At 39.2% G+C, this 24,930-nt stretch overlaps 1 protein-coding gene across 1 annotated transcript in view; it reads right to left on the minus strand.

The window, feature by feature from the left end:
* Positions 1–525: 525 nt before the first annotated feature.
* LOC139716393 (5'-3' exoribonuclease 2-like) overlaps positions 526–24,930 on the minus strand; it is a 114,605-nt gene continuing 90,200 nt past the window's right edge. The window contains exons 31-32 of the mRNA XM_071627946.1: positions 20,932–21,229; positions 526–1,117 (exon numbers count right to left, since the gene is read on the minus strand). Coding sequence (XP_071484047.1) covers positions 1,046–1,117; positions 20,932–21,229 — 370 coding nt within the window. The 3' untranslated portion in view covers positions 526–1,045. The remainder of the gene's footprint in view (positions 1,118–20,931; positions 21,230–24,930) is intronic.

The raw sequence follows: 24,930 nt of genomic DNA on the forward strand, positions 1-24,930 counted from the left end.
GATCTCCCTACGTCAAGATACACTTGCTCAGGCCTGTGACGAACTTCGCATGCAAAACCTCATCACAACTCCTTCCTCTCCAAATAAAAATGCAACATGGCTGACATTCTAGTAAATTCTCACATTGGAAAGTCGTGAAGTGGTCTCTTATGAAAACTTGTCCTACTTCAGATCATTCACTTGCGTACTTTTGCATGGCGAGAGCTGCCATCGATAATCTCTTTTGCATTGCCTCTGAAGGGGGCTGGTCACATTTTCAAGAGAGAAAATAATCATATCTCAGATTTGGTACAGAGCTGGCTATGTCGGTAGCAGGAAAGTGACAGAAGTTGTCCTGAAACAAGTACATATTCAGATCAGCTTAATAATGATAACATTTCACAACTACTACAGAAGTAGATTTCATGAAGTGTAAACAGAGAGCCATCACTAGCAGTTAGTATCCATTTTCAATAGCCAGGACTTTTGCACATTATTGTTACTGTATCCATGTATATGCTCTCATTACCGTTTTTATCTACTGCACTTTTGTTGTCCAACTAAAAGATGGGCACTGCAGGTGCAAGCATAGATTTGGATTGATTTAAATTCTTTCAACAGACTCAGTTACCTGGGGATTGGTATAAAATTTATGCACACCGATAGTTAAAAATTATGAGGTTCAAATGTGTAACAGTTCTTTTCTAAGTACTAATTATGCTCTATTCCTGGGAGAAACGTCCAGCAGAAAATTGCATCCACAGCCAGCAGTTGTCGTACCTTTAAAGCCCACTGAGAATATTCTAACTCAAACACTAAAAAACAAAACAAAAAGAAAACCCTAAATAAATATGGAACGTGATCATTGCTGGATGAAAAATCTGACTTACAAGACTTCAGGTTGGCTAGATTTTCCAGACTTTACTGATTTACAATGATGTCCACTTGCTTGCTGCGTCAGGTCACTCCTGCACACACGATGTTTCGAACTGGAAATGAGACGCAGAGCGCAATGGACTCTGTGTCACAGAGTCTTGATGCGGTAGTCATGGCAACCGCTAACTTCTCAGTATCTCCTCTGCTGGTTGTATCCCTGGGAACCTGAGTATCCACTCTGACCCCTGCCCTGGTTTCCTCCCTGCAGTGGCAGATGGGAGAAAGATGAAATATGATGCAAATGGTTAGAGATGATATCGACAATTTCATCTTCTGCCTGTTCATCATCAACCTTTGATGTGTGATCTTAACCTTTCCCACAATACAACATGACATGATTATCTTCCTGAGCAAGGTTTATTTTGAAGCACAAGACACCTAGCTGGCTTAAAGTCAGCAGTAACTTTCCTCATATTTTCGTTCTGTCACAAAGAATGAGAAGTGCCTACGCTTCGTAGCTGGGCATTCCACAATTTGTACGCTTACAGAAACTTGCTCCATGAAAAGTTGAATGATTTCAATTAGAATCTCATTAATGCAAGGTCATTTCCATACACCCAAGCCAGAACTGTATGCAATAAGAAAAATAAAAAATAAAATACACAGGTGTTGTACTAATGTACCTGTAATAATGACAAATTTAGTGCAAAGCTTAACACCCCCACCACACACACACACACACACACAAATACAGAGAACATTGTTCACACTTCTTGCATCAATGTATGTTGTGGTGGATGACTAGATTAGCACCAACCCCAATGGGCAAGCACAGAAAACTCAGCGCAGGCCCAGCTGCTGAACTGGCCTGTAGTGTGTTTCAGTCTCTGGTACGTGGCTTATTGTTGCAAACTATCGCTGGGAAATGAATACTGTAAAATGACACAGCTGTGGTGAGTAGGTAAAATGAAAATTGTGCATGAAGAAAAAAAAAATAGCGCTAAAACTGAAAGAAAGAAAATTGGCCATCAGTGTTTAATGAGGACATGATATTCTTGACAGCACAAACAAATGACATGCCATTGATCTGTGCTGGGGATATGATATGATGTGACAGATATATTGGGGCTGGGGAGGCAATCTATGCACATTTATCATGTATAACTCTGATCAGCTTATCGCTGATTTTGTCCACATGTGACCGAATGAATGTCACACCCGTTCATGTTCATGGGGTGGGACAGGTGAGTACACATCGTAATTAAATCTTCAAAATTCTGCGGCGCAGCGCAGCTATGTCAATAAGTCGTTGGCTAAATGACCCCTATAATTCACTCGAGAGCATGTGGAAGAATCTGGACCCAAGTTCCCACTTATCTTCAGCTCCTTTCCCCTTAGTTACTTCCACCAAAGCACCCCCTAGCTCGTGCACAATATTTCTCTTTTGTAGGATGCGGTCTTAAAAAGATCTTAAAGTCCTGTGGTTGCTGTGCCATCGCTCGACAGCTTTACGATCTTCGCCAGCATGCGCCACAGCGCAGAAAATTATTCATGACCAAATATTACCACCTCCACATTACCAGCTAATTAAATACAAAAATGCCAGAATGGCACAAGCCTCTCAAAGTGTAGCCCCAGAGACAAAAAGGGCCAGTTCATCTGACATCATTAAACAAGTCATTCCCAAGTTTTAGGAGCTTAATAATTACCTGTGTAAGCATATAATACCACTTAGAGTATCATTCTGGTTTGTAAAGTAATAGGGTTTTATACTTGTTGTATTTTATCTGATTTTTTTTTTCCACGAGTGCTGTAACTATGTGCTTTATCTAATGGTGCAACATGTCAAACTTTTGTCATTATTTCATCACCGTAAATCACTCACTGATAAGTGTCTTTGTTCAACCGTTGGCAGATGAGGGGTTTGGGTTTCAATTTAGCACATCAAAAATGTTTCAAACTTGAACTGGTGTCCTATAATAGCATCATAGCTGACAAAGTTAAGCAAAACCTTCTGCCCCTTTTATTTTGTATTGACAAATGTGCTAAAAGTGTTACAGAACTTTACAATTCAAAGTTATACACACACAACAGGAAAACGGGTCACTCTGCTGAAAGGGGATAGAAGGCTGTTGAGCAAAAAAGAAAAGGAAAAAAAGAGAGAAAAAGATATAATCAATATAAGGGTGTGTTTATGCTCAATTTGCGAAGGCAGAATCAGCGTTTTGAAACGCTGATTCAAAACGCTGATTCAAAACGCCGTTCACGGGAGCACTGTTTATGCTCACTTTCTTCGAGCGTTGGAAAGAGCATTTGCGATTGCTTCGCTGACCTCAGCAGAGGCAGGTCAAATTGGGGCGCGCGCTGCGATCGGTGGCCTGGCCTGGGAGAGCAGGTGGGAAAGACATGTGTATGCACAGTACATGGGAAAACTGCACAGGCCAGGGTAGCTGGCTGGCCGGGCGCGCACTTTTTCACGTCAACCTGAAAGGCATTTAGATGACGTCACTCTATACGCGTTAAGAAATGCTGTTGCATTCATGCTTCCCTGTCAAACATGATTAGTCAGAAACGCCGATTGTAAGCGCACCTTTTTGTGCGTTTTGGATTGGCGTTTTGAATCAGCGTTTCTATCGAAGTGAGCATGAACGCAACAGCGTTTTGCACTAATCACGTTTCAAAAGCCTGATTTTGGCCCCCAAAATGGAAGCATAAACGCACCCTTTGACTGCTCCTAGATCAAGAGTTCTTGAGTTTGATGGAACGTGAACACATCTCATCTTCAAAAGGTACGACTGCTCTTCCAGAATAAGTAACTTTGAGTATATCACAAAGATTTTAGTTGGAGGGATATTTTTTCCATTTGATAGGGATAGATAACATTTCAGTCTAGAGAATTTTTTGGTATTCCCACCCCCTTTTTTTGAGTACCTTTGTTCTCAAAGTGTATCTTATGTACTTTTTTTTTTAAAAGATAGAAATTAGTGATGAAAAATACACCGCATACTCCCCTTGAAAGATGATTAACAACAGAAGTGAAAGTAGAATGGGTGTATCAATCTAATCAAGGATGTGTGTGCATCAAATCATGCTAGCCCCTCGCCAAGTGCTATATGTGACACAATGGACCCGGCAGAGTTAACGGTACACTTCCGTTTGGATTACCGACGAGGTGGTTTAAATATTCAGTGTGACAGCGGTACGGACCTTACTCCGAGTTCTCCCACGAATGTCTCACTAACGCTCTACATTTCAATGGCCAGGCAAAACCCAGGATGAGAAAACAGCTGGACATTCTACTTTACAGATGTACTTGTCACACACTGCTCTCAAATATTAAGACTTCACGACGGGAAGATTAATTACCCTTTGTAAGTCATTCAATAGCCTGAATGTCAAGTAAATCTTTTAATCTATTTGATTCATATTCCATAATAAACATCATGCTCAAGGTATCCAGGGCTGCTGCTCTGTGCCAATCATGAAAAATACTAGCGCAAAATTTGAAACATACACTGTATCACAGAGTAAAAAAAGAACAACGAAAAAGATTATGGTTAAAAGATTGGGGAAGCAAATATAGAAAACAGGTCATTTCAAAATTGATTCTCCTCAAATAATCTACGAATTCCTATTTGAATGGTATGCTCCTTAACATTTCAAAAAGTGATTTTTAAGCATCTCACAAAAAGATAAAAGCTGAATCCTTATCTCAACCACTAATATACCACCCCTTCAATCAAATGTTAGAAAAACAAATTTCTAATTTGAAAAACATATTTTTCTTATCTTGTTTTCAAGTGAAAATGCATTTATGAAAGAGCCAAGCATTATAGTTGGCATCTCTTGGAATCAATTTTCCAAAATGTAGCACCAGAACATAACATGACAAGAGATTCTATATCATCCAAGCATGTGGGGGAGGGGGGGGGGAGGGACACTGGTGTTCAGTGAGATGTACTCTCACGAAAAACCAACAAGGAATAACTTCAAACTTTTGACTGAAGTTAGCTGCTTCTTGTACCGTCTACTTGCTCAATATTTATGATTGCCCAAACAACATGATTCAGCAGGGTCATAAATATTGAACAATTTTAAGAGGCCAAGAGAGAGGCTTGGGGCATGCTAGCATCTTAGGTTTTATTTTGCTTTTTTTTTCTTGGTCACCCTTGCCGAAAAGGCGCTTAAAATACAATCCTGCCCCCGATCAAACGCTGGGATGCGATTCCTCCTCAACTAAGAAGACGACCAAAAAGAAAAAAAAGCCCACGTGCACGATATTTACATGAAAAGTAAAGTGGAAAAGTGTAAAAGACAAGAACATCAGAGCGGGATAAGAAGGGGCCAGGAATGATCTCCTGACTGCCCACGTGGGGTGAGCTGCAAATTTGATATCATGGAAGTGGGATTCCATTACAAGGCCTCCCTGGAGAATCAGTGCACCCGCCGGCCTCCAGTCCCAATGTTTGCAAATCGTCTTTGTACCAGTCGCCGTCGACAATAGGCCCCGGCTTTGGTCGCGGTTCCGTGCTGCGGGGCCGCGACATCCGATACCAGGTAGCCCCATCGTGAAGAGGGGGACACATGCAGTACGGCAATGGGGATGCAGGGGGATGGCAGGGAGGGAGGGAGGGGTTTGTGGTGGAGGACTCAGGAGCTAGAGGAGGGGGGGTAAAATTCGAGATTGATATCTCAATATCTAGAATCTCCCTCTTTACAGAGAGCCCAAGTGTTAGTCTGAGGTAATAGTTTGGTTTTACAAGAATGTCAGCGGCTTAACGAATCGCATGATACCATCTGATTTTATACTTCATGTACTCTTCCAGCATTTGCCAAAGCATGCAAGCACAGGCATATATGTGTGTTTATGCATGTGAGTCTGTTATCTAGTTTTTCATTACGTACATGCATGCACTGTTTCTTTCTTTTTTTAAATATGTAACAGACTTTGAGCAAATGAACATCCCATTTTAGATCTCAAGCATGCGGAGTTAGAAGCAGATCATGGCCATGTGTATAGATACTTCCCAATTCATTGATTTATCTATCTCAACGAGCGAGTAACAGGGCAGAACAAGTCGGGTGATTGATTACACTAGATTCACTCCTTGTTCACCCAATTTTCTTTTTTTTCCCATTCTGTCTTTCTCTCTCGGTTTTGAGTTTTTGTTGTTGGTGTGGTTGCTTTTTTTCCGAACTGCAAATTCACACAGCCAGTCACGCTGACGTTTTCACGCCTGATGTGACTGCAAATTGGCTTGCCTCCCCCAAAAAAAGACATGAATATGCACATGCTGATCGTGTGGGCAACGCACATGCACCGAGTCCCGGCTGCACGAAGGCAGTGGTGACTCTGACGGTTTGGCAGGAAACCAGTTCGGATTAGAGCCTATCGCCTTTCACCAAAGACAAGATACCAGTAATCAGACGGAAGGCAGCACGATGAGAGGTGGAGGGGCAGGGTTTATAATCGGTCTCATTAAAGATTTTTCCCCCTTACCAAAAAAAGAAAAAAAAAAATCATGCTCTGCGGGAACTTTTGCTCACGGCCGCACAACACTCCATCTAAACTTCTATTTTCCCCAATTCACCACCGGAGAAGAGATCGTATGTTTTCGATGCAAGTATCTGCAAAAAGGGAAAAAGTAATTTTCGTTCCACTGCTCAGGATACCTGTTGGGCGTACTAGAGGGGTGGGGCAGATTTCTCACAAGTGTAGAAGCAAGCAGAGAAGGGAGGGCACCAAAAAAAAAAGAAAAGAAAAAAAATCGGAAGGGGGGGGGGGTTTCCTTTCGAGATACATTACCTGTAGTCATGGTAGAGAGAAATCAGGAGTGTAATTACAGCAATTTGCCGGTGTAGGTTTACGGGCATAAAAGCGCTCCAGTGCTCGCTCTTGAGTCTCAAGGACTTGTGGGGATGCGTAGCTAATGGCATACACAGCGAGAAGTACCTACTTGTGCGCTTCCTGGTTGGGGAGAAACGCGATTTCATTGGCCCTTCAAACTGCCGCGCCCGGGCATGCCTGAGACCCTGCGCAACACACTGATTGCCCCCAAAAGCGGCGCAACTGCCTACTACAAGATTAATAAATAATAAACGTGTTCTCAATTCAAATTCGGCCCATCCGCTCAAACGCATACTATTTTGCCTGTTGTCTCCATCCAGCCCAGCGTCTTTTATCGCTGCACTGCACGAGCCCATCTCTGGTGTGCACACACTAGATAAACCGCCTTCATTCTAAACTCTCAAATGAACATTGGAATGGGATGGAATGGGAGCTATTAACATTGCTTCGTACCAATGATGAATAATGACCATGGTACATATGGTGCATTCATACAAAAAACAAAAGGGAGACAATTTTTCTTATTTTTTTTTAACAGGGGGGGGGGGGGGGGGGGGGGGTGAGGGTTTCACCTGACACTACTACCAGCACATGGCATACTACAATACAGCAAATGTTCTCCGTAAAGGGTGCAATCTTTTTAGTCATCTCCCTTCTTGCTAGATTAATTCACATATTCTTTTCACTTGTATTGTCTGTGTCTCTGCAGGTTTGATCTTACTATTTCAAACCTTTCCTTACAATTTTCAAGGACATGCACACAAAAAGACACAAACCCCCCCCCCAAAAAAAAAACAAAAACAAAAACAAAAACAAAAACAAAAAAACAAAACCCAATTGCTGCCAGCATGATGTATTAATTCTGACACTTGGACTCATAAATATTTTAAATTTGGGCCACTTACATATTCAAATGTATTTCATATTAAAAATAAAACATCTTCTCACAACAAAAAAAAACTAGAAATGTCGCTATGGCGACTGGTATGCCTCCGCCATAATGCATGATTCTCCTAATAGGTCTATAGTACATGTGGACAATGTGTGATTACATTTTCACAAAATTGGCAAAATATTAAAATGACATGTTTGTCACAAATGTATTGAATGTTTACCTTCCTTGACCTATGTTTAATTGGATGAATAGGAGAGCATGTACTTGGGGATTTAAGAACTTTAACTTGACTTTGACCATTTCATAAGTTTATGCACTGAGTAATTTTCAAGGTATGGAGAAAAAGCGCAATTTCTGTATTGAACAGTAATTTGTTATCATTTTCATCTGGCCTTTGATTTATAAGAGAAGCACTGTCAGGCAGAACATACATAAATTCAGCATGTACTAAGTTTCAAGATAACTTGAGCCACTTTCGAGATATGGAGAAAAAAGTAAGTTCAGCACTTTCACTTGATCTTTGACCTTTTGACCTTTGACCTTCTTGGCAAAAAAAAAAAATCCCAGAGAATCTCTATTGGGTTAGACATGCATACATCAAGTTTTTAAAAAAAAAATATCCTGCTGGCATTGCATAAATATAAGGAAAATAGTAAGATTTTGAAGTATTGCCCTTGACCTTTGACCCCTGACCTTTGACCCCATGAACCCTAAATTCCCTAGATAACCACTGCCAGTCAGTAGATGCATATACACTATGTTCCATGAAGATACCTTGAACAATTTCCAAGATACAGAGAAAAAAGTGAAATTTTAACATTTTACTTGACCTTTTGACCTTTGACCTTTTGACCTCATGACCCCAAACTTTCACCAGAGAATCTTAATTGGGTAGTACATGTATACACTAAGTTTCAAGAAAATATCTTCAGGCATTGCATAGATATGGGGGAAATTATAAAATTTTAAGCATTTGACCTTGACCTTTTGACCTTTGACCTTGAGCATGTGCACCCAAAAGTTGATAGGCACAACTTCACCCCCTAATACACATACATGCCAAGTTTCATTAGGATACCTCAAAAGGTTTTGGTAGTTACCCTGTCCACAAAATTCATTACGGACGGACGGAAGGACGGACGGACGGACGGACGGACGGACAACCCGAAAACATAATGCCTCCGGCACCACTTCGTGGCGGAGGCATAAAAACCACCTCTAATAAGCATTTGCAATTGAGGCCCTTTAAACTTGGAGTAACAGAAAAAAAATGAAATTATCTGAAGACACAAAGAGACTACAACAAATCTAACAGAAACTGATATCCTACGAAAACTTTAAAAGAATACTTTCAATTCTCATTCGTTAAAAAAAAACCAAAAATGAGACAGGTGAAACTCATTTTCTACAAGTGGTGCTCCAACTACAGATCTCTACATAAACTTGGTTGGATATTAGACAGGCTGGAAATCATGTATTATTACTTTTCTGAATGCCAATTTGGCTCAAATTATCTCTCAAGGAAGTGTATTTCTTTTTTATCCATCATTTATTTGCTCAATCTTGACTTGGTGCACCAGGTACAATAAAATTGGAAAGTTAAACATGATTACTATAAAACCGCAAATTTTCGCATGCATGAACCTTCAGCGAATTCTGCGAGGAGCGACTATTCATGAAAGTAAAATGCACATGAATTTTTTTTTTTTGTCTACACAATCCAATACATGTAGTTTATTCATTACTTTTTCATGGTCTGCAATTTGTGAAGAATTCATACAGCAAAACAAAAGGCTGTCAGCTCCAATTAGCGAAAGTTTCATGCCACGAATGTTTCTGGTTTTACAGTACTGTATATATGCTAGTATACAATGTTTCACGAGTGATTGAGACCCAAAATGACCGAATGATAATTGAGTATATCCTTTTCAGGGAAATATAAGTTACAGATTTCTCATTTGTTATCTGTAGTCCATTGTGTTACAGGAGGAAATATTATCACAAGTTGCTAATTTCGGAAATATCAATTGACTTGAAGAATGTGCAAAAAAAAGAAAGAAAAATGAACTAAACATCGCAAAACATATGAGGTATACAACTCTCCTTTATCCTGCTGGATCAATATCGGTAAACTTCACTCGTTAATAATTTTGTGGACGAGGTAATCCATTCCTATTACCTGAAGAAAATGTTTGTGCGTTGGTATTTCAGCATAAGTTCCACTGAGTTTAAAGTCCTGTAAATCTGCACACTGCACAATATACTATTTACATACATCACACCAGCATAGCACAGCTGTTGATTTCATAGTTTTTAAAATGATAATATCATCAAAAATAAAATTATTTTAATGCCTCTTCTTTATGAACATCCAGGTCATATTGGCACTGTACCATATTGTGATATTCCAGAGAAGCCACCTTGTGTTTTGATACAAACTCATTAATATTCAGTGACGTTTTTATCATAACAAATTACCCTTTAAAAAAAGGAAATATGAATAAATACATATAAACAAAAAATATATATTCATCTACATGTCAATCGTGTATGCCTCTCAGTGATGTACTTGTACAGTTGAAGGACTGGGGATGGTTGATACTTCTGTCTGCAAGCACTAACCACAAATTTGATGAGGATCACATTAATTTGATTTCCTCAGGAATACTTAACCATGCACATTACCTCGAAGAGATAGGTATGAGTAGCAGAGGGAGTGTATCCTCTTCTTTCTTTTCTTTTTTTCTACGGGTAGCTGGAACCACTGTCTGCGCAAAGATAGTGACTGTTTTTGTCAAATCAACGGTGACCCTGAGGTGCACACAACATGATACTCCTGAAATCTCAGCCCTTACCCTCAAAAAAATTCGGAAACAGATACCACCCACAACCGTCCGCTCTCGCACGCATATAACACAAACACACCGTATATTTGCGACAATGACGAAAAGTTACTGGTCCATCGGACTCCTGCATAGGTCAGCTTACAGAAGTGATGGAAGCCAGACTAAACCCACCAGCATGTGTGAAGTCACTGTCCCCTACGCCACTACTACAACAGCTGTTTTACTCACCAACTATTTCGAATTCATCCACCTTTGTCATGCCCTATGAGGAACTTAGAGGGGACTTTGATTGTTTATCTTACATTTCTTTGTGATTCTTTAAAAGAAAGGGGCGGGGGGACAATGGAATGATTAAACAAGCTGGTGCATTCAAACAGATAGTTCTCCATCCACAACTGTTTATGAAACGATTTGAAAATTGAAATTTGCAAGAACTTGAACACTATTTCAACGTTGCAATAGATAGCATGAAGTCAAAACTGTTGAATTAAGATTAACTTGCTCAGAAACTAATAGCTGAAGTTCAATTTCACATGGTGGATAGATATTACACCACAAAATGGACCTTGGAATTGCTTGATTTGCTAATACAGTTTCTCTTGGGATAACTGAAGCTAAATATATATATATAAGATAAACTAAATTCAGCAGCATTTGCAATTGCCCCATTTTTTGTGTTAAAGAAATTAAACAAACTAACTGTTAAGATGAAATATAGATGTGTGTCTCATCTTGAGAAATTAAGAAAGAAAAAATTAAGAAAGAAAAAAAAAAGAAAGAAAAATTGAGCAATTAAAAAAGAAAGAAAAAACTAATGGATACAGTACTGGAAGTTGCTTCATAGCATCAGTCTATGGTACAACTGTATATGGTGGATGATACTGAATTCCAGTTATCCCAAAAATTCCACATATCCAGCGTTTCAATGCTCGTGACATCAAAAAAGAAATAAGTTTTCTGGATTTTACCTCGTATTCAATATGGCAATGGAAATTGGTTTGAAACTATGTTGACAAGCTCTCAATTTCTTTATCATTTCTGATTGCTACTTTGCAGCCAATAAATGTGTACTCAAGATCATTTGTCATTCAATCATGTACTTGTAATTTGTTTTTTTTTTTGAAAAACGAAAATGAACTGAATTGAATTGAAATGGCTTGAACTCAAGATCCTTTGTGATTCTCTCGCGTAATTCTCTCATATATTTTTTTTTTGAAAAATGAAAATGAACTGAATTGAATTGAAATGGCTTCTGAAGTGAATAACTTTTAAAGTATAACCTTGATGTGACACAGCACTGGAGGAGTTTACATTGTACTTGCAGTTAACCGACAGTGTTTTCAAACTTACATAATACACACTGCATTCAACTTCTCAAAAGTAAACAAAATCCTGTCCCTAAAGACTAGTTTGGAAGTCCTGAAGGAATATGACAGTTACAAAGGTGTGCCCCACTCAAAGTGCAATTTCACATCATGTAAAAACTGATTTCAATAGACAGAGTAAGTTTCCCCACAATGATTATTGTACTAAGAAAGTTATGACATCTTACGATATTTGATTAATAAGATCTTAAAGTTTTCCCCCAACAGTGAAAATTGGTTGCAGCTACATGTGTTAATTAGCTGAAGTAATGGTATCATCAACTCGCCACTCTTCAACTTATTCCTGCCAACATGCAGTCCCATACAAATCCCTGTGAATAATTTAGCAATGACTACTCTTTGCCCTAAATGTCAAGCTTGGTTCTTCCAACATGGCAAATTTTTGATGGGCCAGTACATAACAATTTTTTCTCTTGGATTTCTTGTCAAAAGACATTAAATCTAATAAAAATTTTCCAAAACAGTATAGGATGATGGGAGACTGGTGATGTTATGACATCTGATGCCAAATATCAATTTCCATATACATGTAAATCATGTGGTTGCTACTAATATCACCCAGTTTTGTGACAATATATAAAACGTTGTAATGCCACACCTTCAGTATTTTATGATCCTTCTCTTACTCAATTCTATTAACTCCATGAAAATCAACTTAAACTTGGTGTGAAACTGCATTTTGATTAAGATATCCCTAACAAACATTTATTGCTTTTCAAACAGTATAGACAGAGGGGAGAGCTTTTTGACAAAAATTAACTAGAGGGAGGAGACTCAAATTTGTTTTGATTACTAGCAATACAGTCAATAAATTTTGATGTACATTTCGGAAGGAGAAATCTGCATAAGTTGACAACCACGTAATCTGATAGTCACCCGATTAGGCATTTGTTGAACAAAGCACAGTGAGAGGTATTTCTTTCAGTTATTTGACAGATGAAATCAGGGGGATTTTTTTAACATCTTTTTATGACTACCATCTACAATCTAACTTTATCCACAGTAACTGGTACATCGTGGCTTTTCTCCCGAATTCAAATAGGGGGAGGGGGAAAGCAGCATTTTTTCTCTGTAAAGCTCTATCCCATTTTGAACTGGTGCTTTCTTCAAACTCCACGAATGCTGCAAAGAAAACTTAAGATTATCCACGAGTTTAAATTGTGTAGTTATGTACAGTGTAAGTTCACCACACACTAGTAGTCTTCCTTATGTCTTTTTATTTTAATTTTTCTTTTCTTTTTCCTTCCTTTCTGATTATTTGCACTTTCAAAGAATCATAGTAATTTGTACTCCAAAGAACCCTACATGGATTGGGAAGAACGATCTGTTGGTTGAAGTAAGATTTGTAAGATTTTGTAAGATTTTGTAAGATTTTGTAAGATTTTTTGTAAGATTTTATTGACTCTATCGACCCCCTCTCGGGGTATGAGAGTACAAACATACTTACAATATATGAATACAAAAATATAAGTGATAATGTACATGTTCATGTGAAAATAACAGATATAAATAGACATATTTACAAAACAAGGCATAAAGGACATTTAACTACTCTACCATTACATGTACACACATTCACATCTACTTTACTTTCTACAAAACTACTGTCTTTCTTCTTTAGTTTTGAAGAAAACTGAAACATTTATCATTGCGACAAATTTGGCTAGTTTTTTCAAATGGCAAGCATTAGCTGAATTGAATAGTTTGGCCATACACTGTATGTAATGCACTTGGTCTACTGGCCGTCAAGCTACTTGGCAAATACGATAGTCTCTCTTTGTGGAAAAAGGGACAAACAAAAATATAATGAAATTCATCCCCTATATCAGCAGATGAACATACAGTACAATGCAATTCATCAGTCAGGCTTGCATCAAACCTGCCCTTAATGGGTAATCCATTAGATCGACATCTGAATTTACTTAATGTAATATAATCTTTCTTACACAGGACTTGCAAATACTTCTCAAACATCAAATTATCCTTAAATATTCTATAATTTGTACAAATTCTATTTGACCATGTGGCTGCTCTCCACTCTTAACTAAACATATCAAAAAGTCTAACTTTTGAAGTGTGTGAAATCCATGCAGCACTAAATCCACCCCCCTTGTGCTAACCACACATACCCTAGCCCTGCATAATCAAAAATATTTGCGATAAATAATAACTATTGTGATTTTGATGGGGAGTGTATGTCTCCTTGTAAATGGAGAAGAAATATGAAAAGTGTACATGAGTGTTTGGTTTCTTTTCCCTTGACTAATCTCAACCAGAATCCAATCATTCGACATTTAATATGGTTCAAAATTACTCCATGTCCGGTTTCACCATAAACCATACAATCAGGGGCCTGTTGCATAAAAGTTACAATTATGGTAACTTTGCCATCCAATGGTAACTTCCATGGAATTCTTGATTTTGATTGGCTACCATATAAGAATTTCATAGTAAAGCCGAATTACAGTACAAGGAGATATCACCATTTTTCCCACTAGACCATAATTGTAGACAGTTTAGTCTAGAAACATTTTTATTATAATGTTGTTCACGTTTTGTATATTTAACAATAGTAAAATTGATTATAATAAATTCAAATTTTTACATTGGTTGTTTCTATCCCTAACTCACATTTTAGAGCTATTCTGAAGCACTAGTGCTAGGTTTTTGTTTCATCTGTCAATGGTAAATGACGACTTTAACATTATAAAATGTAGTCCTGAACTACCATTGGATGGAAATTCACATCTTGTTGCTAAGGTACAAGGGGCAGACATCACAGGCATGGAATCGAGTACATATCACAATTTATATAACACCCACTCATTAAACACTCTCTCCATCTCAAATGCTGCACATTCTCTCTTGTTTCTAAATTCATAAAACATTAAATGACAAGGATCTATTTCAGGTGTTATAACGAACAAATGATAAATGTTTTTCATTCGTACACTGAACAGAATATTTCATTTAGTGAAAGATGAAAACATTCAACTTGGCTGTGCCTCGTTGAATGGATCATCTCATCTTTCACCTCATGAAATATTCTGTCCAATGCACTCATAAACATTCATTATTTGTATACTATTCAACCGACCTACATTAATGTACCAAGAGTACCCGCACACAAGGCATGCAGACACACTTTCCAGAGATGTGAATACATGAAACAAAGCAAGTTTATCTGCAATGTTCTTGAATTTTACAGACGAGTTATAAAGGCTATCATTTTACACCAGTTAGGTAGGTGGGTGGGTGTGGGGGACGGGAGGGGGGAGGGGGAGAGAGTTGAGGGCAGCCTTGAAATAGAAAAATCCCAGCCCAGCCATTTTCAAGGAGACGTTTTGATTTCACCATCTTGCAAAAGGAAATTGATTTGTCGCACCACTTAACATCGCCACACGAAAGGGTGAGATGAGAAATTAGAGATCCACTTCTCTGTTTTCACAGGTAGTAAACCTATGCACTGTGTGGCCACAGATTTCTAATTGTTTCATGGGGAAAGGTCAAGTCAGACGGCTTTCGTCTGCCTCTGATTTTGTGAGGGCTGAGTGTGTTAAGGCAACATAGCAGCATTTATGCAGGGATGCAAACTTAGTGAATACCATTGCAGTCTTCTTAGGGCTGAAAAGGTGTACTTTTGGAGGGGGAAAAAACCCCCACAGTACTGGTATTTGTTACTTTTCCTGTAATGTGTACTAATACAATTTGGAAAAACAAAACTGTATTTTCAATGAAACCTATGGTATTTTGTGGAAAAAAAGTGTATTAAATGATGCAAAAACTAACAGTTGGCATCTCCATTCACTGTAAAGCAAGATATATTCATGGTGTGAAATCTTCCCGAATTGGAGCCGACGGCCTTCTTTTTTTACGAATCGCCTCTGGCATTCAATGTGTTATAGTGTACACAATAACTTTCGAATGCTTTTAATTTTGCAAATCTTGACTCTTGCAAAATTTGCAAAATAAAAATACATACAAATATTTCTGGTTTTACAGTATGTTTTTTCTTTGTTAACTCTTACATTGTGTTTCCTAGTTTCGTCCATTTTCTACACACCAAGCCCATCTACTTTTCATGACTTTGTAAAGCAGGTGTTGAGAGGGTGAAAAGATAGAGCTAGAACAGGGGCAGATCCAGGAATTCTGTAAAGGGGAGGCGTGACTAATATTTCTGGTGCCACTTCCGGGTTTCATTTCATTTTTTTTTCTTTTGTTTTTCTTTTGTTTTTAACAAAAAATAAAGGGGGGCATATGCCGGTTGCACCCCCTCTGGATCTGCCACTGCTAGAAGATGAAGGGGTAGAAAGCATTATGTGCAACCAATCATGAAATAAAACCTGGTAAAGTTCCTGTACCCCAAAGCTTACAATTATCTCCTACAAATTAGGTAGTCAAAGCCTATTGAGAGACAAACACACGTTTGACATATTGGCTTTGTTGTTTGAAGTTTAGGATGTTAGAGCATATAGAACATCAAACATTTGAGCACATTAACTAGGGTCACTTCAGAGCATTATAACTTTCAGAACAATTATTGTATCTTTCAGAACAATTATTGTATCTTCCTTGTAGCCAAATGATATAAATTAGCAGTTTTCTTCGCTTCAACCACTGCCAGTTTCCCAGAGTTACCCCATGACAAGGCAAATTTCCCAAAATAAGGCACAGAAGAGAGAGTTCGTTCTTGATCAGGACTGAAATTTAGGGAGCTTCGGAGGACATCGTACGGGAGTCCTGTACATCACTGTATTTAATTTATGATACCAATGAAATTTTCACACCGTGGTCGCTCCCATTTACAATTAACTACAAAGATTTGCCTTGGGTGTTGCTAAGGAAATTCAAAAGTGCCCGGGTACCTGGGCGTATGGGTGGTGTGAATTGTAATTTGACAAGGGTTGTCTAAGTAGGAAATGATACCTTTGGGCAAAATTAGAGGGGGAAAAAATGGGAGGGGAGAAAAAACAAGAGACCCGCGGGTCTAGCGCTCACCTGAGTATCGCAAGTTCACCTTTCACGCAGTCACTAATCTAAATTATTCACAGCTCTACCAAAATTTGACCAGGCACTCTCAAGTAGAAGATGAAAATGTACAATAAGGTCCCATTTTTTAAAAGATTCCTTAATTTGGGGGGATTGGGGCCCCCTGGGGCCCTCTGGGTGGGGCATGGTGCTCATTTTGATAAATTGTGATCCTGATCCCCTAGGGATGCTACTTGCCAAGTTTGACGAAAATCCATCATGAGGTTTTCAGGAAGAAGATGAAAATGTACAATTTAGGCCCCCATTTGGACCTTCCCAACCACCCCCCCCCCCCCTCCCCGAGGGGCACCCCTGGATCTCCTATGAACAAACTTGAAACTACAGTCATTAATGTACAAACTCATAGTATTATCTTAGCTCTATAACTTCTGATACTAGAGAAGATTTTAAAAGATTCCTTCATTTTGGGGGTGTGGGCCCCCCGGGGGCCCCCTGGGTGGGGCATGGTGCCCATTTTAACAAATTGAGATCCTAACCCCTTAGGGATGCTACCTGCCAAGTTTGGTGAAAATGGGTCATGGGGTTCTCAAGAAGATAAAAATGTACAATTTAGGCCCCATTAGGATCCCTCCTCACCCCCCTCCCCTGGGTCCCAAGGGGGGCACCCCTGATTCTGCCATGAACAAACTTGAAACTACAGTCATTAATGTACAAACTCATAGTATTAACTTAGCTCTATCACTTATGGTTCTAGAGAAGAAGATTTTTACAGATTCCTTAATTTTGGGGGGTTTGGGCCCCCTGGGGCCCCCTGGGTGGGGCATGGTGCCCATTTTAACAAATTGGGTTCCTAACCCCCTAGGGATGCTAGCTGCCAAGTTTGGTGAAAATGGGTCATGGGATTCTTAAGAAGAAGATGAAAATGTACAATATAGGCCCCATTAGAACCCCTCCCCACCCCCCTCCCCTGGGTCCCAAGGGGGGCACCCCTGATTCTGCCATGAACAAACTTGAAACTACAGTCATCAATGTACTAACTCATAGTATTAACTTAGCTCTATCACTTCTGGTTCTAGAGAAGAAGATTTTTACAGATTCCTTAATTTTGGGGGGTTTGGGCCCCCTGGGGCCCCCTGGGTGGGGCATGGTGCCCATTTTAACAAATTGGGTTCCTAACCCCCTAGGGATGCTAGCTGCCAAGTTTGGTGAAAATGGGTCATGGGATTCTTAAGAAGAAGATGAAAATGTACAATATAGGCCCCATTAGAACCCCTCCCCACCCCCCTCCCCTGGGTCCCAAGGGGGGCACCCCTGATTCTGCCATGAACAAACTTGAAACTACAGTCATCAATGTACTAACTCATAGTATTAACTTAGCTCTATCACTTCTGGTTCTAGAGAAGAAGATTTTTACAGATTCCTTAATTTTGGGGGGTTTGGGCCCCCCTGGGGGCCCCCTGGGTGGGGCATGGTGCCCATTTTAACAAATTGAGTTCCTAACCCCCTAGGGATGCTACCTGCCAAGTTTGATGAAAATCGGTCTTGGGGTTTTCAAGAAGAAGATGAAAATGTAAAAAGTTTACGCACGACGCACGACGGACGACGCACGACGGACGACGGACGACGGACGACGGACGACGGACGACGCACGACGCACGACGCACGACGGACGCCGGACGAAGGGCGATCGCAATAGCTCACTTGAGCCTTTGGCTCAGGTGAGCTAAAAAGGCTACCAGCACTTCCCCTAATGAAGAACTATCATGATCAAACATATGATGCTTCCCAGATCATTGAATATGATCTTGGCTTGTGGTCAAAGTTTGTCACTCTATTATAAAAAAAAAACAAATCTATTAACCCGTTGAGGGCGAGTCCCGAGGAAACTCGGGCAAGCGTCTATGGGAAATGCGTGTTGTAGCAATATCAAACCGTCCTCAACGGGTTAAAAAGATTTAGCTCATTTCAAATAAGCTTTTGTATAGCATCTTCATCGACTGATGACCTATTGTGCATCATATGTGTGTGTGCGTATGTGTTCTTGTGTGTGTGTGGGTGTGTATGTGTGTGTGCGATTCTGAATACATGTACTCCCACGTGGTGTCTTATACACCAGTAGTTTATATCTAATTTGGATTTGTTGCAAACAAATTTATGCTCCTCTTGTAATCAGAAAGAAGAGTCATGTGTGCATGTTTTTTTCTGAACTGTGCAAGAGTTTACCAACTCTGCCAGGCTGTAACTTCACTCTTAAATCTGGAAGAAATCAAGCAATTACATTGGAGTGTTATATTTTCAAGTTGTGAAAGGAAATTCAAGCAGAGTAAAGTTTGTTTAATATGATTATTACTTTGTGAAATACATAATAATTTACTGATTTAGAAATCACGGTGCCCTACTAACTGAAGCTAAAATAAAGTAATTTGTTTTAGAATTGATAGAGGCACAACAGAAAACAGAAATTGAATAAGGTAAATTAGGAATTCACCTATCAAAGTGGAAATATATTAACTAAACAAAGGAAGAGCTTCCTGTATATTTCTTTCATAATCTTCTCTATTCCTTTCCCCATCTTTCTCAAAGATCAGACGGTATCTTTGTGACAAGTAGATGATGATTTAATGTTGTGTCGGGGGGAGAAAAATCAACCATAAGTTTCACGGTGAGTTAGCCTGTATCATTGTTACAGGATTGTAGCAGATGATAATAACATGGTCTTCTTTATCCAGGGTAGCCTCTTCAGTGTTGCCACTGTTCTACCAGAGGGCCCTGCCTTTACTATTACCCAAGCATTGCCAGGTACCCATTCATACACCTGGGTCGAGAGGGACATAGTGGGTAAAAGCATCTTGTCCAAGGACGCAAGCACTGGGCGGGAATCAAACCTGGGTCCTCCGATTGGGAGTCTGGAGTCTTATCCACTATGTCCCAGCATGCTCATAAGAAGAGAGTAGGGGTAAATAGGACATTAATAGGGTGGTTGTTGTTGGTGGTGGTGCATAAAGGTGCTTCATAAGGTGGAAAAGTGGAAGTACATTTAGGTTTATGGGTTAAAGGGGATGGCTAGTAACCGATCAGTGGGAATCAGTGGGAATGCTGAGGGATGATTGTTCCAATCCTTGTGGGATTCATTTAAGAGTACATTATATATCTACTGTTGTGTGAAAATTATTTGCTTCAGAACGGTCTCATATTCAAGTAATGTGCAGATTAATGCCCCGTCACTGACCAGGGACGCTTATCTTGAAACATTAAACTGTACATTACTTGAATATGAGACCATTCTGAAGCAAATAATTTTCACACAAGAATAGATATATAATGTACTCTTAAATGAATCCCACAAGGATTGGAACAATCATCCCTCAGCATTCCCACTGATTCCCACTGATCAGTTACTAGCCATCCCCTTTAAAGGTTGCCTTACTAATATTTTCAGGAAGAGAAGGGAACTTGCCATCGCAGAAAGGGGAGGAGGTATGGGCTTCCAAATGTCTTTACTTACCTTTTCATAATTTTGATGTATATTTTTTTGTTTGTGACAACAGTACCAAGAAACAAAGGGTGTTTCGCTTTGTTTTGTTTTGTTTTTTATTTCGTTTACTGCTGTATTATGTTAATGATGAAATTCTACAATTTTGTTGCTGTGTGTAATATTGGAATATGCTATTGTTTTATGATTGACAGACAGAACTTAATAAAAAAAAATATGTATGTGAATGTACAATCAATATCTGTCCATTCATTCAAAATATTCATGGGGAAATGAAAGTATGACTTGACAACAAATGCCTTCTATAAATAAAGGACATAAACAAACTTATCCAAACAATCACAAAAACAAACACACGCACACACACACACACACACACACACACAGAGAAAGACAGACAGACATATTCTTGGAGACAGAAATGGCAGAAAATATCAGCATCACAAAGAACTCACATCGCAGGTTGTTTGTACGAGAGCTTTGAGGTACATCACATATCCAACTTCAACTACTATTCATGCATTCGTACAGGAAATGGAATGTAATGCAACATTATTCGACAATTTTTATGAATTTCTTCTTTTTTTTTTTCATTATTTAGAGCACATGAGGACTCTTACCGGCCAGCCGGAGTTCCTGCCGCCCTGATAGTTGCCCCCTTGCTGGTTGCCATACCCGCTGCCGTACTGCTGGGAGTGTTGCGAGCCGTAGCCACCACCTCCTCCTCCCCCGCTGCCACCGCCACCCCCGTAGCCTCCCTGCTGCTGCCTGTAGCCACCGTACTGTCCACCGCCCCCGCCGCCGCCGCCCCCGCTACGGCCCCCGTAGCCCTGGGAGTAGTTGCGCTGCTGGTTCTGCTGGTAGGCGTGCCCCTGAGATTGCATGTTGCGCCCCCATCCCTGGTTGGATTGCGCACCCCTGAGACATGGGAGATGGCAGCATAGACAAAGGAAAACAGAGAGGGTAGCTCATAAGACACATTCCAATATTGAGAGATGTGGTAAAATTCTCACAAAAACAAACAAACTATGCACTGTCATCAACACTCTCACTCACTTCATCGTCGTATCACAGCACAGAACAATCATAACATGATTTCACTTCCAATTAACTCATAATCCGGACTGAAATTCAAAATTCCTTTTCTAAATTAGCATCTAACATGAAATGTAAATAGTTTGGCATATCTGATTCTCCTTGTTGAGATCCAAGGCAGTTAAAATACATCTTGAGGCATATATACTGTAAAAGTGGTTTCTTTCGCGATGGTTTTATTTTCGCGCTTTTCGTGCTTTGAGGTTGAACCGCGAATTTTACATCATGCAAAAATGTTTTGAACTCATCGCTTGTTACAACGCTATCATTACCAACCGCGAATTGAAACATACGCGAAAAAGTCGGCACCGATGGAAACCGCGAAAGTTTCTGTACGCGAAAGAAACCACTTTTACAGTATGACATGGCTCTACACTAACTTTTTATTTCACTTGCCCTGTCTATGGCAGTTGATTTTTTTTTCCCCATCTGGTACTCTGAGGTTTGCACAAGCTGTGATTTACTATGAATCCAAATAGTCATAAATTTTTGTCACAATTCTGCACAAGCCACAATCAATGCCACTTGAAATGTGATGGCATGCACCATGCTGCACATATGGTAGTCAGGTATAGACATAGAGTAGATTGTTTTACACCCACACTCCAAAACTAAACACAGAAAATTAGTATAATGAACAAAATGACCAAATTCAGTAAATAAATTTGACCATATGATCCTGTACACGCACATACGAGATACACACGAAATTTCAGAGAACGCATCTATAGCAACCACCCGTCTTCAATGGCCACTCTTTGTATCTCCCTCGGGTGGCCACTATAGACAGGTTTGACTGTGTATCTCAAAGACTATAATGAGATTCACATCAATGGTGCCACGAGTGGGGGGGGGGTGGGGGGGGGAGGGGAGGGGAGGGGAGAGAGGTAGAAGAGAGGGGAAGATGACAAATATGCAGACTCTCTGTGTTATCCCCAGACAACATGCATGAAATTTAATGATTTGGCTCAAACTTCATGACATGTCAACAGTCAACAACCATAATAATCAATTTCATTTCTTCCTCTATTTTTTTTTCTCCTGATCACCTGATCGCTGTGTGTTTTTAATCTGAGCCGAGTCAAAATGTGATTACGCTGCATACACAACATGTTCCCCCTCTATTGCATTGCTATAATGTGTTGATTTCGAGTACGCATGCTCTCTTAGCTCAGAGAATTAGCTGCTTTTGGGCCGGCTCTGGCATCGAGACAGCTGGGTACCTACTGCTGCTCCAAGCCATCAACAGCCCAGCACTGTCACCACTCCTTGCCCATACAATAACAGTCATAAGGTGTGTTTGTTGCTTCCTGGACTTGTTAGCAATCATGCCAGGTTTGCCTTCACAGATAATAACGACTTTTCAATGCAAACAAATTCTGCACAGAAATGGCTTTCTTCTGAAGAGATTTTTTTTTTTCGTTTCCCCTCATATTACCACCAGAACTTACAATGTACTTGCCCAGTTGTCAAGTAAAATCTCACTAGGCTTCAGACACTACATTTCGGTGATATGGTACCATACCTTTTTATCATAATTTTCACCAGGTATTGATAGTGCTTCCAAGAATAAAAACTTCAATTTGAGTTCCATTTTGTAAATTCTACAATTGGCTATTTCTCAATTGCAAACTGATCAAAAACCTCTAAATCACTACATTCATAAATTATCCTGAAATTGGCAACATATTGCAGAAGCTAAAAGTTAACAATTTGCTCTCAAGTTGGCAAATGTTTGTTGTTCTTTTTTATCTAATTTTGTGCCGGTGTAACCATTTCAATCAGTTCAAACCAGTTTTACTTCGATGCTGGCTACACATTAAAATTTGGAGTTGCCAATTTAACAAGAAAAAGATGATCATTTCTGAATCAAAATTACCCGAACACTGGATGGGATTAGCTGTAACATGACACTTATATCATGAAATGTCAAGCTTGTGATTTGTTGCTGTTGTCTTATAACAGTTATTTAAAACCATTTCATCTTGGCTGAACAGACTATACTTTATGCACATTCAAGTACATTGTGTGGGTCTGGAATTTCTCCACTCTTCTTGACAGATCAGCGGTGACTCAAATGTGATTTCTTACAAATTCTTCAAATATCTGACAAGAATCTGAGAACGTTTTCTCTAATCCCACAATGTGAATCTACTTTGAATAAAGATGATTTCATATACACAATTGTACTGCCACTGATAACTAAAATTAAGACTACAAATTCAGCCCTGCTCCTCTGATCTACACAGCAAGTAAATAACACAACCAATCTTGATTTGCATAGGAACTTTTCATAGAGAGCAAGACTTCAAACAGTTTATCTTAGTCCTGTCAGGGCAAGTCTTGAGCACATTCTGCTGGAGATACATTGTAAGATATAAACAATGTCAACTCACAGCAAAATTTCACATTTGGGGAGGTATTTTCCGAAGAAATAAAAAACAAACAAGCACATGATGTTAAATAGCTACTTAATTTTCATTTCCTCAGGCCAGTATGGTATTGCGCTTTACTTATTTTATAATGAGAAACTGGTAAGCATGTACAGGCATTCTTATGATAACCAAAAGTTTGAATGCCACATTATCCTTAGCATGTCAACATTCTTCATCACAAATTGTTATATACGTACGTATTTGCTGTTCGATCTATCTATACAAGAATACTCATACATACATGTTTATGTCACTTCTCAAGAGCAAGCAAACATTGACAGATTTTTGTGGTTTTTTTTTAATCTAAAAACAAAGACTTTCTACAGAATTTTCCTCAGACAGACATATCAATTATTTGTTACTTGAAAAGAAATATCATAGGCTGATCAAAGTTTGGCATTCGCCTGTTGAGGATGAGTCCTGAGTATACTTGGGCAGGTGTCTATGGGAAATGTGTGTTGTAGCAAAATCAGCCTGTCCGCAATGAGTTAAAGTACTGGGATGCAACATAGAATATTTTGGCATCAGCAAATATGACATATACAGTTGGATTGTGTAAGAACTAAAGGGAAAGAAGGGTATTTAGACAAATATGTTAGAAAAAAAAAATATCACATTGATACACTTTGGACTACTTAAAAAAAAATTGCCACTAAAATAATTCTTCATTTCATTATGATCACTGAAGATGATTGCACTTCAACACACAGGTTAAAAAAAAAAAATGACAACTCTGATATGATCTTAGTGTTCAAACTCAACAGGAGCAAAGGTATTTATGATTTGTTTAGTTTTTGCTGAAAATACCAACCACTGGTATACAAAATGCAACAGTATGTGTGCATGTGTGCGCATGTGTGTGTTGTTTTTTTGTTTGTGTGTGTGTGTGTGTGTGTGTGTGTGTGTGTGTGTGTGTGTGTGTGTGTGTGTGTGTGTGTGTGTAAGTGAACACAAGCTGAAGACAATAACAGGCTATAGATAAATAAACAGAAACACACATAATATTTTATGAACACTGTTTCATATGCTCTGTCACTGGTACATTTTGATAATGCTTGATACAGGACTGCCATTCTGTAGGGTTAACAC

Source organism: Diadema antillarum, unplaced genomic scaffold (assembly GCF_040938485.1).
Source record: "Diadema antillarum isolate AM-2024a unplaced genomic scaffold, OU_Dant_1.0 scf00000007, whole genome shotgun sequence".
NCBI classification, from domain to species: Eukaryota; Metazoa; Echinodermata; class Echinoidea; order Diadematoida; family Diadematidae; genus Diadema; species Diadema antillarum.